Source organism: Hydra vulgaris, chromosome 12 (genome assembly GCF_038396675.1).
Source record: "Hydra vulgaris chromosome 12, alternate assembly HydraT2T_AEP".
Lineage (NCBI taxonomy): Eukaryota > Metazoa > Cnidaria > Hydrozoa > Anthoathecata > Hydridae > Hydra > Hydra vulgaris.
Window position 1 is genome coordinate 21,507,310 of NC_088931.1, and position 18,331 is coordinate 21,525,640.

The window sequence follows — 18,331 nt, forward strand, 5'->3', positions numbered from 1 at the left end:
TATATATATATATATATATATATATATATATATATATATATATATATATATATATATATTTATGTATATATATATATATATATATATATATATATATATATATATATATGTACACACACGCACACATATATATACACTACCCAGGTAAAAGTTTCCGGTCACTCTGTAAAAATATATATAGAAAAACAAGTTAACTAATTACAATTAACCAAATATCATTACAAATAATTAGAAACTAATCTATGTCTTTAAACCTATGATAAAAATAAACAAGTTTATGCAATAGCTAACAAAAGTTTAATTATTTTTTTCATCAGAAAATCAGCTTTCCTTACTGCACAAATAAGTTTGGTATATGTTTGATTAAATTATCCATATAATTTGGAGAAATATTATTCCACACTCGATGCAAAATTGACCACAAATGAGTTGTTGATGACACTCTTTTCTTACCGCACGATCCACTTGTTTCCATAGTAACTCTATTGGATTGTGGGGGCCATGTCATAATTTTGAGTTTTCTGCTAGCTTTTTTCTTTTCGCAAATAATTTGTACAGTATTTAAAGTGTTTTGGGTCATTATCCTGTTGCATAGAGAACCCGTGGCCAATAGAACACTTTCCACAAGGCAGGGCATATCTACATAATATTTTATGATATCCGCTCTTATCAAGAATTCCATTTATTTTCATGAGATTACCAACCTGATTAGAAGCAAAACAACCCCACACTATTACTGAACCTCCACCATGTTTGACAGTAGGTTGTATGTATGTGTGTAGGTTTTCGAGCTGCATTATGTTAGATGTTATTTCTTGGGCTATTAATAGTCTATTTTGTTTACATGAGAGTATAGTTTACTTGTCTTCAGCTTTTGATGTTTTGCAGGGATGTCTAATTCTTTTCCTATCTTTATTTGTACCATTATATTTAAACTGGCGAATAGTATCACTCACTGTTGATTGCGGTATTTTCAACAATTTTTAAGTATATCTAGTAGAGCGACTATCATTTGCCAGAGCAACAATTTAAAAATCTGTTTCTAGTGATAAATGCCATTTCTTTGACATTGATTGGCGATTGCCAATCGAAACCGCTACTTCCATATCTATCAGCAAAATAATTCTCCAGAAAACAGACATCTGTTTATTACTACTAGAAACTATTGTAAAAAGGTTTTGTCTAACGCTAAAGCCCGCTATTCTCCGGTCATGAAATCTCGTATTTCATCTAAAAAATTAGGCTCTCGCAACTTCTGGAGAATCTTTAATAGTATTAATAATAAAGGCAAATCTTTAATTCCACCTCTCTTGTATGGTTCAGACTTTGTCACCTCACCTAAAGACAAAGCTGAATTGTTTGCTAAAAACTTTTCATCAACATCATCTCTTGATTTTACTAGTTGCGTTCTACCTGATATTGCCAACAAGCAGGTTGATCCATTGCTTGACATTTGTATCACTCCAGCTTCTGTATCTAAAGTGATTTCCTACCTAGACTCTTCTACAGGTTGTGGCCCAGACAACATACCTCTTATTGTTTTGCAGAAGTGTTCTTTGAAGCTGTCGTCTATACTCTCAAAACTATTCAACAAGTGCTTATCAGAGTCTTGTTTTCCAGCCTGCTGGAAAGCGGAGTCTGTTATCCCTATCTTCAAAAATTCTGAAGAGCAATCTGATTCATCTAACTACCGTCCCATTAGACTTCTTCCTATCATAAGCAAGATTTTTGAATCTTTAATTAACAAATACTTAATTTCTCATCTTGAATCTAATAACTTACTTTCTGACCATCAATATGGATTTCGATCTTCTCGTTCTACAGCTGATTTGCTAACAGTAATAACCAATATGTTTTATTGTGCATTAGATAAAGGTGGAGATGTTAAGGCCATCACTCTTTTCAAAAGCTTTTGATAAAGTTTGGCATGCTGGTCTTCTCCATAAGCTTTCTTCTTATGGTGTATCTGGCAACATCTTTAAGATTATTGAATCTTTCCTTTCTAATCGTAGTATAAAAGTTGTCCTCAATGGACAGCACTCTTCTTCTTATTCTGTATCTTCAGGGGTTCCTCAAGGTTCTATCTTTGGCCCTATACTCTTTTTTATTTACATTAACGATATTCCAGATACTCTCACATCTAAGGTGGCATTGTTTGCTGATGATACTACCATTTATTCTTGTAGTGAAACCAACACACTGCTTTTGCTTGGAGGGGGCATTTGAGCTTGAAAAGGATCTCACTTCTGCTACAGCATGGGGCTCACAGTGTCTGGTAAGCTTCAATACAGATAAAACTCAATTTTTTTCAGCCAATCGTTATTGCAATAATTTAGATCTTCCTATATTTATGAACGGTGATGTACTCGATGAGTCATCCACTCTTCATTTTCTAGGATTAACTTCCAATCTTTCTTGGAAACCAAATATCAAATCAGTTGCAAATTTAGCATCTGCTAAGGTTGCATCTCTTTATCGAGTTCGTCACTTTCTTACTTCGGATTCTATTCTCTATCTCTATAAATCTCAAATCCGGCCTTGTATGGAATACTGTTGCCACATCTGGGGCGGTTCTTCTAATAATGGCCTTTCTTTTTTAGACAAGGTGCAAAAATGCATTGTAAACATAGTTGGACCTGCTCTTGCAGCCAACCTCCAACCATTATCACATCATCGTAATGTTGCTTCTCTTTCTCTTTTCTACAAATACTATAATGGGCACTGCTCTAAAGAGCTAGTGTCTCTTGTGCCATTTACTAAAATTTATTTTTGTGTTACTTGTCATTCAATTAAGTCTCATCCTTTTTCTGTGACTGTTCCTAAGTGCTCCAAAAACTCTTATTCATCTAGCTTTTTTCCTCAAACATCAGCTCTTTGGAATTCGCTTCCTTCATCTTGCTTTCCTGATTCATATAATTTGCAATCCTTTAAGTTGTTCGTCAATCATTATCTTGCTCTGCAATCTTCAGTAACTCCCAACTTTATTTAGTGATTGCTTGCAGCCTTGTTGGAAACAAAGATGTTTAAAAAAAAAAAAAAATTACTAAATTTATTTATTAACCCAATATATTATATTAACTTCAACAAATTTTTGCTTTGATGACAAAAGAACGGTTGCATTTTATTTACAAATTTTTTATTAAATACGTTGGAGCACGTTTATAATACAAAAATGAAGAAAATATAGATTTTGCATTTTAGTATTAATGACACATTTCCAATGTATGTACTGAAGCCTCTAGCAACTCCTTACACATTTATATATATATATATATATATATATATATATATATATATATATATATATATATATATATATATATATATATATATATATATATAAATTAGTAAAAAACACTTATCTAACTTTTTTCTTCAACTTTAAGCTTCACCATTGCTGGATCATCAGGAAGAGTTACTAAATCTCAAAAAAATTTCAATTTATAGAAAAAATTTTTTACAGCAAGTTATAAATTATTATAACTAAAAATGAAAAGAAAAAATATTTTAATTACTATATTTTTTCGGTTAACGGGAAGTTACAGAAAGTAATTATTAAATAAATTTCTTTGGAATGGGGATAATTTAATTTGGTCATTTGTTTTTATAATTTTTTAAGAGGTATTTATTTTCTTGCCTACATTAAGAAATTAATTCAGATTTTTTATTTAATAAATTTTCCTGATTTAAGATGAGTAATTATTTCAAATTTTTCTTGCAAACATAGCATACATTTTTTGGAGATGTTATTATAGGCAGGGGCAGATTTTAGAATAGACCATTGTAAATTAAAATTTTTATTTTTTTCTTTTAAATCCCAAATATATTTTGACAGCATAGTCTCTTTTGAATATTTTTTTTGTTTAAACGATTGTTTATGGCTGGCATAACCTTTTTTCCATTCCCCCTCAGTTAAGCCAATATATTGTTTATCAGGGTTATTTTGTGAGGAAACAATGCACTTGTAAATTACATTTTTCGAAAGACATTTTCCATTTAGAGGACAATCTATTTTTGTTTACAGTTACAATAATCAGTGTTTTTTTCTTTTATATGTTCATTTTTATTAATTAACGAGTAGTTGTGGCCTTTTATAATTCTTTTTAAATTTTTTGTACAACTATAACTTACTTTAATGGTATTTCTGTTAAAAATTTTATGTAATTTATTAGAGGGAGGAAAATGTTTGTCTACTAATTTTAGAAAAATTTTACCTATATTTGTTGAAACATTTTGCTGTACGGGGGTTGAACCAAATTATGTTTCTATTTCTATTACGCTTTTTTGCAACTTTCTTTTCAAATTTTAGCTCGAAATTTTGAAAGCCACTTTTTTTAAGGGCATCTTCATAAACGCGTTTAGAGGAGTTAAAAATATTTTCATTAGAAGAGTTTTGGTTTAGCCTATTGTTAATTGAAAGTGGAATTTGTTTTAGAATTTGAGGGGGATGGTTCGAATTCACATTAATATACAATAATTTGTCATTAGGCTTTTTGTAGGGCTTATAGGAACTTTCTGAGAGGTTAAATGTGGCATCAAGAAAACTCACTGTTTTTAAATTTATGTTTATTTCATTTTGGAAGCCAATATTTTTAAAAACTTTAATAATATCTTTTCTAATTTTATCGAGTTATGGCCCTGATTTTTTATGCATTGTTATTAAACCGTCGTCGCGATAAAGACCTAATTGATTAATTTGGATTATTTTAGCTAGGGTATTTAAAATATATTTAACCTACAAATTTGCAAATTTCTGCTCCGTTGTAACTTCCCATTGTTACATCAAAGCATTCGTGTGTGGTTTTTTTCTTCCACGTTTCCTTATTAAAATAGAGTAAAGTTTTTCTGCAGTGCTTAATTATACGGATAGTGTAATTTCTAAATGGGATTTTCCAAATTCTATTGTTTTATCTAAAATTTCTGCTGTAATTGAGGGGTAAAAATCAATAATATCAAATTGTATAAATGTGCATTCATTTTTATTGTTAATTTTAGAAAACCAATCTATAACATCAGTGGTATTTTTCCACTGATGTAAACCTTATTTTTTCTGAATACAGTTATTAATTTTGTCTAGTTTTATTTTACTAACGTGCCCTAGTTCACTTTTTGAAGGAACTAGCAACCTACAAGGGAGTTTATTTTGAAAATTTGGTTTGTGATCTTCTTGTGAAACAAACGGTTGCGCTGGTGCAACTGATTCAATTCTCGCATCTAAGTTAATTTTTTTGGTAATGTTTTGAGCTTCTAAATCAATGGTGTTTTCCAAGTTTTTTGGTGCTTTTTCATAATTATTAGAAATATTATTGCGCCGTATATTTTGATGAGTTTCTGTTGCTTGTTTTGTCAGCAGTATATTTTGATGAGTTTCTGTTGCTTGTTTTGTCAGCAAAAACTAAAATATTAGGGTTCAATTTTATATTATACCACCAGCGCAAGCGTTTGTTTCACTAAAATATATATATATATATATATATATATATATATGTATACCTATATATATATATATATATATATATATATATATATATATATATATATATTATATATATATATATATATATATATATATATATATATATATATATATGTATGCATATATATATATATGTATACATATATACATATATATATATATATATGTATATATGTATACATATATATATATATATATATATATATATATATATATATATATATATATATATATATATATATATATATATATTAGAGTGATGACTTTTATACAACCTTGTTTCCCTGTATCATAATTTGACGAGCTTTCATCTAAGATTAAATAAAATATTACATTCAAGGCGATTTGATAAAAAAACCTCACGCACAAAATGATTTTAAGAATTTTATTTATTAGCTTTTTGGCCAAATTTTTGAAGTCACTGTAAGCAGATACAAAATTGATTACAAGCTGTAGAGTCATATGCATACAAAATTATATAGGATCATCAAACGCACAATGAAGTCAAATGTTCACAATAATGTCATTAGAGAGGATGAATCTCAGTGGGAGGTTGTCCTTATTGCAGCAGGAGTAATGCAATTCTTGCATAACTTTGATGGCACGCTTGCCGCATTGGTTGCTCCGGGCAATGTTGGTTGGAGAGTCATCAGTTTTCCAGTGGGTTTTCAAACAATTGAGAGCTTTTAAGTAGTCATTCAGAGTTTCAGATAGTTCTTCAAAATCTTCACTGCAGAACAATCAACTGCTGAACCAATGGTTAGTCCATTAATAAGAAATGGATGAACAGATTTTATGCAACCTGATCCGGGTTTCTGGCATCAGAATAAACGCAAGAAGGGCTAGAATGGCACAAAAGTTCCACCGTGCATTGCTGATGTTTGAGATCTGTTTGAAATTCATGAAGGGGATCTTATTCCCTCAGTTAAGTGACGAAAGACACGAGTGAGGTGGTAGAGAAACTTCATGTCATCTCTCCAGCCAACTGTTTCCTTAATCTCAGTTTTACTGCTGCTGAAGGCTGCTTTCAATTTATCGTAATTGTTCATCAAATCCTGCACAAAGAAATACTCTTTGTTTGGTGATTTAGTCGACCCATGGAGCTCATTGTCCATGACAATGCAAAGAACAAGGTCTAGCACATGGTGCTGGCAACTGATGAACTTGGGTTTGGGGTGACCTTTCTCTTAAAACATTTGCTGCAGCCGAACAACAACACCTGTCTTCTTGCCAGTATTCATGTTTGTTGTGTCGACAGCAATCATCACAACTGGTCCCCACTGGTTGAACTCCTCTAACACATCTTGGAGTCCTACTGCAATTTTTTGAGCTTTCACATCTTTCAATTTTAGCGCAGTCAACTTAATTTCTTTAGATTCATTCTTGAGAACTACGGCCTGATATTCAAAGTCCTCAATATGTTTGCCATCAAAGTGTAGGCTCCACTTTTCTAGATGAAATGTGCTCACCAAGTGTTTCTTCATCTGAGCAGCTCTCATGTAGATAGCCTTGTGGATTGCTGATTGACACGGGGTTGGGATTTCAATGCCCTCACCGGAAAGCTGGCAGCACACCACTGCTGCTCCGTGGGATGATAGCTTTGAGCATGCTACAAGACGTCTTGCAATGCCTGTTGGTTTATGCTTCCTTTTGCTCATTGATGCTGCATTTTCATCCTCCCAAGGACTGTCTGTACTGTTCTTGGATGAGTCCGTGCTTTCGGAACAATCAGGTAGCGCTAAGCTGGTAGGTGTGGACACAGTTGCTTCCATTGCCCTCTTTCGCTTGGATGGGTGGATATTAGCATTAGCAGGTTTGCCAGTCAAATAACTAACGTGACCTTTGCTCTCAATTTGCAGTTTGTAGAGGTTCTCATCCTCTTTGCACAACCATTCGCCTTTCATCTTGGTCATGTCAAACAGTTCATTCAATGAATCAAAGGTTGTTTTTTTTTTGCAGCGCTCGTAGTCTTTCAGAAGTTTTGCTAGTCTTGCACAAATGGCTCAATCAGATACATGCGGGAAGTTCAACGTTTTGCTCCATAGGTCTTTAAGCTCTACAGCAATTAAACGGATCCTCTCTCCGTTCTTTGGCAGTGGATTCAAGAAATTTGAAGCATCCAATGATGTGATTTTTTAAAGGGGCATGCGACTCTGTTCTCTCAAGGGTGCTTTATAAATTGCCACGTTGCCTCTTCTTGATGGGGCTTGAAACTGGACTAAGTTCTTTGTCCAGGTTTCCTTGTTCTTCTCCATGTTAGAAGAGCTTTTTTTGAACGACATGTTGTCTTTTACTCAGCAACTGAAATAGGAAAGGCCTTAACGTCAATATTATTTACGTAACAAATTAAAGAAACTGTTATTAAGTTTTCAATTGAACTGTTATTCAAAGAAATTTCAAAAGAAGCAAGTAACGATTATAGAAAATGAAATAGGCAGACACTAATAAAATATTATATGCTCAATTATAATTTGCGAAAGAGTTAAATGTAACTTACCAAATAATACAAGGATCTCTTTATACTTAAACAATAGAGAATGCGCAATAATTAAAATAAGACAATAATAATGTTGACACCAAATTAAGATAATTAAAACTCAACTACCTGCTTTGAACACCTCGCTTATATACCAGTTTATAGCAGACTGCAAAACAGTTAAAGAAAATTTTAGAATTCTACAGAAGCTTCCCAAACAGTTACATCACTGTGACGCCACATTTCAAAGTGGTTTGTGTGTGACCTTTTTCAATATTTTAATGGAATAAATGTCATTTTAGTCAAAGAGGGTTGATATATATATATATATATATATATATATATATATATATATATATATATATATATATATATATATATATATATATATATATATATATATATATATATCAACCCTCGGAATTAGGAAAAATGAGGTTGGAAAAATAATTTGCTGACCTGTTAGAGGTCGGCATCAGGTCAGCAAAAAAAATTTGATACAAAGGGGTTACTATAAAACATAGAACAGTGGTCAACAAATTTTCGCCGACCTCAAACACTTAGAGATAGGCAGTTAGGTTGGCATTGCTGAATGCTGACCCAAATTCGGGGGGTTAATATATATATATATATATATATATTATATATATATATATATATATATATATATATATATATATATATATATATATATATATATATATATATATATATATGTATATATATATATATATATATATATATATATATATATATATATATATATATATATATATATATATATATATATATATATATATATATATATATAGACAATTGGTTGGGGCAAGAGATCGAGTAAGAAATGGATTAAAAAAGTTATTGGAGACTAACAAAGTTGTTGACAGTATGCAGGTATTTTTTCTTTTGAACATTTGAGGCATTTTTTTAATTTGTAATATCAATTTTTTGGGAAAGTTCGAGGTTTTCAAATTTTGTGTGAGTTTAAATTTTTTAAGTGTACATACTTAGGATCTGATGTTTTGAAAACCACAAATGATTTATTTGAAACCATGTTTTATTTAAAACCATGTTTGTATAATAATTTCAAGGTCGAGTTAGTAGCATTAGAACCAGAGCTCAAGCAAAAATCTCTTGATACTGAAAAACTTATGGAAAGATTAAAAGTCGATCAACTGGAAGCAGACAAGGTTTATTTATTAAACCAACTTAACTGAATGTTTTGCGAAATTTTTTATTTTATTAGATATTTTTGTATAGGTTCGAGATATCGTAATGGCTGATGAAATAGTTGCAAGTAAAAAAGCTAAAGAAACTGAAGCTATAGCATCAGACGCTCAAAAAGATTTAAATGAAGCATTACCAGCATTAGAAGCTGCCAACAAAGTATTTTTTTATTTTTATACTTTTATTTTACCTTTTAAATCTTTTTTCACAATATAAGCAAAAAAAACCCTTTCATGTTTATATTGTGTGTTGAAAAATAACATACAATAATTGTTTGATGGCAGGCACTAGATTCACTAGATAAAGCAGACATATCTGAACTTCGTGTGTTTACGAATCCTCCCGAAATGGTTATGACTGTAATGGAATCTGTTTGTATTTTGCTAGGAGCAAAGTAAGTTAAACTAAGTATATGCAAATATCTATGCACACATATAAATATACTTGTATATATAATATAAATATAAATTATGTATATATAAATAAATATACACACACATATATACATTTACTAATATGAGTTACACATAAAATAATAATAGAAATACACACACAAACAGCAGTCTCTTGGTTATACTAACTTCCATAATAGTATATAATAGTAATAATACATGCAATAATATAAAAGTAATAATACACACACATACATAGAGCAGTTTTTCTGGTTATTTGAATTGTCATAATAAAATTACACACACACACACTTGCACACACACATACATCAGTCTTTTTTTGATCTGTAATGTTTCACTGGTACAAATCTCAAAATTTGTATTTTCTTGCCAACTTGGCAACTGCAAGGTCTTAAGATTTTTGGTTTAAACTTGAGTTGTCTGTCTTTTTAAAACAGTTCTTTAAAATGTTTTCAAATTGGTATTATTTTGGTAGCATTGCTGTCCTTAATCTGAAACTTCAAAACATTTTTGCAATAAAAAGCTTTTAATGCTTTTTTCTCATTATATATATATATATATATATATATATATATATATATATATATATATATATATATATATATATATATATATATATATATATATATATATATATATATATATATATATATATATATGGGCAATTTCTTGAGAAAGGAAAAAAAAGGAAAAAAAGTTATGAAACACACACACTCAACTCCATAGCTCTTTTTTTTTTTAACTATTTAAAAGTACTTTTAAGCAAAAAAGTTATTAAAAAAAGTAATCATTTTATCATACCATAGCATGGTTTTAAAGTTGTAAGGGTTGTATAAATGTGTTTGGATGCTTATTTACATTCTTGTTGCATAGCGTTTAAAATTGTATCGTATATCCATAATCTCAATTATTAACTTTGATAATGCACTATAGTATTAACTTTGATAGCATTAACTTTGAAGATGCTATAATGTATTTTTTTAATATAGTATATATGGTTTTTAATAATCATTTATACTTTTTTTCTTACATCGTTGGTTGCATTGTTTTATTTGTTGTTTTAAAGCATTGGATTATTCGTTAGAACAGTCACAACAGAAAAAACACAAAAATGCTTGTAAAACTTCAAATAAAAACTATGAAACTCAGCATACAATAATGTGCTAAATACACACACCAAATAATTTTTTTTTACCATGTTGTTCACTGCATTAAGTCTGAAAAGTTGTTTTGTTCAGAAGTGATAAAAAGTAATTGTTATGACCGTCACACTACATAAAGTTAGTCTTTGAAAAAAGTTTAAGACTTTAATGCTGTAATCTTTACATGCTAAACTATATGATAGTATTTCACATTTCTGGAAAATTCAAGTCATTTCCATTTTCAGTTAATTTTAATAGCTAAAAGAGTGTCAAATGTTACGACCGCCACACTTGCACAATTGCCCATATATATATATATATATATATATATATATATATATATATATATATATATATATATATATATATATATATATATATAATATATATATATATATATATATATATGCATGAACATAATTTATGGCTCTTTCATACAAATAGATTTTAAAACAATTTTCATGACATTGTAGACCAGATTGGGCAACTGCAAAGATTCTTCTTGGTGATCCGAACTTTCTGAAAAGATTAATTGACTTTGATAAGGTAAATAAAGGTGTTTATTTTGATATGATAGTACATTAATATTAGTTATACACACATATACAAAATGATTTATTATAGGACAATATCCCTGATTCAGCTTTGAAAAAACTTAAAAAGTATATTGAAAATCCAAAGTTTTTACCTGAAATTGCAGAAAAGTCATCAAAGGTGAGTCGATTTTTTGGTTTACTTTAAATTTTTAATAATAGTGAAATGATGAGCTGTAGAAGAGGAAAGATAGTTGCTGTAGAGAAAATTTATTAAAAAGTGAAAAGACAGAAATAAAATGCTATAAAATGTTTTTTTTTTTTTGAAAAAATATATATTATTATACCTTTTTTTTTTAAATAAATGCTCAACTAAAAATGTTATATTTAAAGTCACTTAATGCCAGGTTTTGGCAACCTACTTTAAGTAGAGAGCCATTTTTTCTTAAATAGTTTTTTAAAAACTTACAGAAAGTTGCAAAGAAACTAGTGTAAAAAACTGTAGATTATTATCAACAAAATCTGAATTTTACTGAGAACTCCAAGGATGCTAATGTAAAAAAACTGTAGGTTATTATCAACAACTTATTATTTTATGATATTCAATGATATTTATACGTCTTATATACTTGTTTTTACATATTGTAAAGTAAATAAACAAATAAACAATTAAAGCAAATATATTTACAAAAAAATAAGTGGTATTTTTGTGAGTGAATTGATTCACAGATTTGTTTTACAACTGGGCCCTAAATGGAGGTCTTTAATTTTAGACAACTTTTAAGGCTAATATCATTAAGAGAGTTCTCAAGTTACTTTTAATGATGTCAATGTTGCTAAATATCTGCTCATCATAACTTGTTCATCCAAAATCTATCAAGAATCCTAATGCTACCAGCTTCATATAGATGTGTCATAGCAAATTTTTCCATTCTGAAATCTGTGAAACAATTGGCAACAGAATCTTATTTTTTTTTGATAGCCAAAAAGTTTTAATAACATTTCCTGCATCTCATTTTGTAAATGTAAGAAATGAATTACATTTTGATTGCTAATATCTTAAAAAGATTTGACTTTCAAAAAAAACTTTATTTTCTAAAATTAAATTTTCAGTATTGTCTCATTTTTACAATGTCTTATTGATATTGTTAAGATAAGTTTGCCTACGTTTAATATTTTACAATGTCTTATTGTTAAGATAAGTTTGCCTACGTTTAATATTTTACAATGTCTTATTGTTAAGATAAGTTTGCCTACGTTTAATATTTTACAATGTCTTATTGTTAAGATAAGTTTGCCTACGTTTAATATTTTACAATGTCTTATTGTTAAGATAAGTTTACGTTTAATATTTTACAATGTCTTATTGTTAAGATAAGTTTAGGTTTAATATTTTACAATGTCTTATTGTTAAGATAAGTTTACGTTTAATATTTTTACTCTTTTTACTACCAAGTTCTTTACATCTTGAATCTTGAAAAGAAATGCTTAGCAAAAATACAGTGTAGTTTAAAAAGTTAGCCATGACAGTGTTTAACTTAGTTAGATACATTTCCATTTCTAACAATACAGTTTTCACACTGATTGTATTTTATGTTAAACATTCAAAACTTTACAATTTTTAAAATGCAATGTTGACATTTTTGCATGCAAATTTTATTCTCTACTTTTGTGAAACTAAGCCTGTGTTTGAGCAACACGACATAAATAACTACATACTTTATTTTAATATAGTTCTATTCAGCTTTAAATCATTGCTTCATCAGTTAAGAAAAATTAAAAAAAAAGATCAAAATAAAAAGTAATCAGATGGTGCAAGGTCAAAAATGTATGGTGGATGTAGTAAAACTTCCCAATCAAGCTCCAATAATTTTTGCTGAGTGACCAAAGATGTGTGGCCTTACATTGTCATGATGGAATACAATACCTTTTTGATTTGTCAATTTGGGCCGCTTTTCTTTAACTGCATTGTTCAATTTTGTTAGTTGTTCAATGTAGACATCTGAATTGATCATTCGGTTGGGTGGTAAAAGTTCAAAGTAGACAATTCCTTTGTAATCTCACCAAACTGATAACATAACTTTCTTTTGATGAATATCAGCTTTTGATGTTGTTTGAGCTGGTTCACCTGGCTTGCTCCACAATCTTTTCCAATTGACATTGTTGTAAACAACCCATTTTTCATCACCAGTTATCAATCGTTTTAAAAATGGATCATTTTCATTACGTTTCTTTAACAAAACGCAGATGTTAATGCATTGTGTTAAATGATTTTCTTTCAGTTCACGAGGAACCCATATGTTGAGTTTTCATACACAGCAAAGTTGTTTTAAGTGATTTTCAATGTATGTATGTGATACATGAGGCTTCTTTGCAATCTCACGTGTTGTACTGCGACAATCCGACTTGATTATTGTTTTGATTTGGTCGTCATCAACTTCAACTGGACAACCAGAGTAATTTTTATCTTTGAGTGAAAAGTCACCAGAATGAAATTTGGCAAACCAATTTTGACACTGTTGTTCTTTTAAAGCTTCGTCACCATAAACAGCACATAACTTTTTGTGAGCTTACGATGTATTTTTTCCTTTCTGGAAATAAAAAAGTAAAATATGACAAAAATGTTCATTTTGATTTTCCATTTTTCAACAGATGCCAAGCAAAAACTACACAATCCATCAAAGAAATTTTTTTACCGATTGACAGTTGAAGTTCCAACTATCAAATAACAAAATGTGTTTGACATTTTGATTACGTCAGCAAACCTAAATATTTAACTAAAACCATCTATGTATATATATATATATATGTATATATATATGTATATATATATATATATATATATATATATATATATGTATATATATACATATATATACATATATATACATATATATACATATATATATATATATATATATATATATATATATATTATATATATATATATATATATATATATATATATATATATATGTATATGTATATGTGTGTATATATATATATATATATATATATATATATATATATATATATATATATAATATATATATATATATATTATATGTCCCAGGTTATAAGGGTGAAGTTTTTTTTTTTCAAATTTCAAAACGCATAACCTCAATTTTTTTTCATGTATAGTATTGAGATCAGATAATGATAATCCCCGATTGCTGACCTGACATCAAAGTTTAAGTTAAAAAGTTAGTATGGAACTGTAGGGACAGAGTAACTGTAGAGTTTATTTTTTATATTTAGTAAATAAAACTCATTTATAATATTTATTATGTATTTATAGTAAAAGACACATTAATCATTAAATTTCCTATTCAAAGTTTGCTTTTTATAATCAGGATATATGTTTCTGTGTTCTTGTACATAATGTAATAAAAATTGCTTTTACTCCTCTTCAACAATGAAGGTCTTGCATTAATTTAACTGCTCTATCTACCATATCAATTAAGATCTCAGTATCAATAGCTTCCTTTTAGCTTGTTGGAACGAATTATTTTACCAAAAAGAAGGGCTTTTCTTTAGAAAACTGTCATCAATTTTGAGTTGATTAAATAAGAACTTGCTTTTGGCAGAAACAAAGTCGTTGATGTTTTTCTCTGATATTAAAACAGAAAAAATGGTTATCAATCGTATGGTAAACTATAGAAGAAAATTATTGAAGCATAATTTACATATAAGATATAATAAAAATTGGGCCACAAAATTCTTCTTTGGATGCAATGAAATGTTTATCATGGGCTGATGGGTTTTCTTGAGCTAAGTTAGCAACCATTTTTACTTTAGTTTCTTGATCAATATCATCATCAAATAAAGACAAAATAGATACTTCATCTGTCAAATACCATTAATGCTGACAAAACTTTTGTAAATCTTAAATCCTAAATTTCTTTTCTGTACCTCCACCAAGAAATATTATTGAAATCTCGATTAATTCATGGTAGTCATTTCTAGCTATTTCTTTATTAAATTCAAATCAGTAGAGTTCTAGCAATTTATTAATTTTTGAAACACTTAAACAAGCCTTTCTGTACAGATTTGTATTTTTTCAGCATTGACATTTTTCCAGTTTTCTCAGAACTTTTTACACAACACAATGGGCTTGTAGTTACTTGGCTGATTTTTGCTTCAAACAAATTTTTTGATACTAGTTCCTAGATATGATGATGGCAAGCAAAAATAAACATTTCTCAATCCAGTTTTTGTTCAAGAAGCACACATCCTCCATTTATATGTATTTGAAGCAGTAGCATCACTAAAAAGAATCTGCACTCTGTCCTCAAGATTCCAGTTGATAATGGAATTCTAAACTGTCTGTGCCTGTTCTTTTCCTGATGAGCTGTCCAATTTCGGAACAGCAATAATTTGTTTGTTATCATCATATGAAATAATTATTGTGAGGCATTCTTTTTTAGATTAATATGAATCTAGAGCCAGCAATAGTTTGTCATCTCAGTAGACAGTTATCATATCTGGGATATTGTTTTGAAAATTAAATTTTTTAGCTTCAACACGTTTTCTTCGCATTTCTGTATGGATTCTATGGGCTTGGTTACAGAAAAGTCATCTGTGTTATGCCCAAGTGTGTCAATAGTAGCTTCAGTTATAAATACAGAATCTCTCACACTTAACTGACATCTATCTATGCGGCAACCAACTTTGGAATTATGAACTTTTTTTGCATACAAGTTTTATTGGGCTGAGAGGAAGCACCACTTAGGCTGGGTCTATTTTGATGAAAATCTATTATTTCAGAATCAGAAAATGAGTTTTCTTTTGGTGGTTTATAATATAATGTTGATTGAGCTAACGATGCAAAGAATTTAGCACCTTCTTAAAGGCGTGTTTATTCTTTTTCTGAAAGTTTTTTGTCCACTCTGGCTAAGTGACGAGGACAACCTGGTTTTCTTTGGCGGTCTAAGAAGATCCTATCTTCATTTATCTTAATTAGCTTAAGTGCACCAACATGAGCAATGTCAAACAAATTGTCTAAGTTGTAAAGAAACTCTAGTCGATGTTGTTCAAAAACTTCTTGTATTTTTTCTCATTTTTTTGCAAATCTCCCCAAACTTGGTATAATGAAACTAGTTTCTTAACAATGTTAGGTAATGATTTAGTTGGTATAAATGTCTTTTCCCAGTAAATAATACACTCTCATTGACACTTAAATTCACTTTAAAATGTTATAGAACTCCCAGTACTTGTCCATTAGGGGGAAGTTTCGAACCAGTGATTTGTTATATATATCTCCTTTTTAGAACTATGTAACTTCACTGATATGCTGACTTCTCAAAAGTAATGTGTTTACTAATAAAATAAACAAGTAATAATTAGCAAGCAATGTGAGATTTCTGTTGCGCCTTACCATGCAAGCACAGACACGTTTCGCTGCAAGACAGCACGGGTTGTTGTGATCCTTAGCAGAAAATTTTTTAAAAATGTTTTAAGACTATTTAAACAAAATAAGAGGGTATGCATTAAAAAAATATGACTTTAATTTTTTTTGGACAATTATGTGTGTGTGTGTGTGTGTGTGTGTGTGTGTGTGTGTGTGTATATATATATATATGTATATATATATATATATATATATATATATATATATATATATATATATATATAACATATATATATATATATATATATATATATACATATATATATATATATATATGTATATATAAATATATATATATATATATATATATATATATATATATATATATATATATATATATATATATATACACTGCCGCTCACGGAAGTTAGGACAAAAAATGTTTTTTCATAAGAACAATATTAAAATGTAATTATGTTATAAAATTATTTATTTATTTATTATAGTAAAATTAATGTTTATATAAAAATAAATCAAGTTAAATAAAATTTGTATCAAAAAAATTCTAAATTAAGTTATTTTAATGTAAATATGTTATTTAACTAACATTTAAAATAACATAAATTGTACTCACAAGTAAAAGTCTTATTATTTTAAATAAACAGAGAACGCATAAACATATTAAAGGTCACGTATGAACCTGTATTTTACATTATCAACTCAAATCTTTTAAGTTTGTCATTTAACAAGTATTTTTATTGTTAACTGTGTTTTTGTATATATTTTGTGTATTTTGTGTTAGTGTTCTAAAAATTTCAAGTGCAGAAGTTCAAAGGTAAAATTAAAAATTATTTTTTTAGTGTAAATTCAAAATATTGACAAAAATATGCCTAAAGGTAAGCCAATAACTGTTGAAAAAAGGACAGCAATACTCACTTTGCTTCAAGAAGGCTATACAGTTAGAAAAATAGCTGAAAAATTAAATCTGAGTAAATCAACAGTTAGCTATACAATTCGTCGATATCGAGAATCTGGAAGTTTGGAATAACAACAAAAACTGATGACCAACGTATAAAAATCATCAGTAAGCGAAATCGAATGTTAACTGCTCCACAAATAACAGCTATTTTCAACTGTGATCGAGAAAAAAAAGTTTCTGTCAGTACAAATCAAACGAAGATTGCAAAAAGCTAATTTGCACGGTCGTGTTGCTATCCACAAACCATATCTACGAAAAGTTAATTGACAGAAGAGATTCCGTTCGGCACAGCTCCACAAAAATTGGACGATGGATGAATGGAAACAAGTACTCTAGACCGATGAGTCAAAATTTGAAGTTTTCGGAAATCAGCGAAGAGTTAACGTTAGAAGATCTGCTGAAGAAAAATTGCTAACTCAATGTCTGGTTCCAACAGTAAAACATGTTGAAGGCTCTGTCATAGTTTGGAGTTGTTTCTCTCTGGATGGAGTGGGATATTTGCATAAAATCGATGGTATAATGAGAGCAGAACATTATAGAGATATCCTGGAAACAAGTGTAATCCCTTCGGGACTTCGATTAATCGGAGATAATTTTATTCTGATGCATGATAATGACCCTAAACATACTGCATTATTATGTAGAAATTATTTAGAATCAAAAAAAGCTGAAAATGTATTATGTGTAATGACCTGGCCTCCCCAAAGCACAGACCTCAACCCCATTGAGTTACTA

The 18,331-nt window shown here is 29.0% G+C and overlaps 1 protein-coding gene across 3 annotated transcripts in view; it reads left to right on the forward strand.

Moving 5' to 3' along the window:
* The window catches only part of LOC100210595 (dynein axonemal heavy chain 6), a 137,689-nt gene that overhangs the window by 85,095 nt on the left and 34,263 nt on the right, over nucleotides 1-18,331 (forward strand). For all 3 annotated transcript variants that reach the window (XM_065812540.1, XM_065812541.1, XM_065812542.1), the window contains 6 exons: nucleotides 8,765-8,846; nucleotides 9,044-9,142; nucleotides 9,213-9,338; nucleotides 9,464-9,573; nucleotides 11,208-11,280; nucleotides 11,359-11,448. In XM_065812540.1, coding sequence (XP_065668612.1) covers nucleotides 8,765-8,846; nucleotides 9,044-9,142; nucleotides 9,213-9,338; nucleotides 9,464-9,573; nucleotides 11,208-11,280; nucleotides 11,359-11,448 — 580 coding nt within the window. The remainder of the gene's footprint in view (nucleotides 1-8,764; nucleotides 8,847-9,043; nucleotides 9,143-9,212; nucleotides 9,339-9,463; nucleotides 9,574-11,207; nucleotides 11,281-11,358; nucleotides 11,449-18,331) is intronic.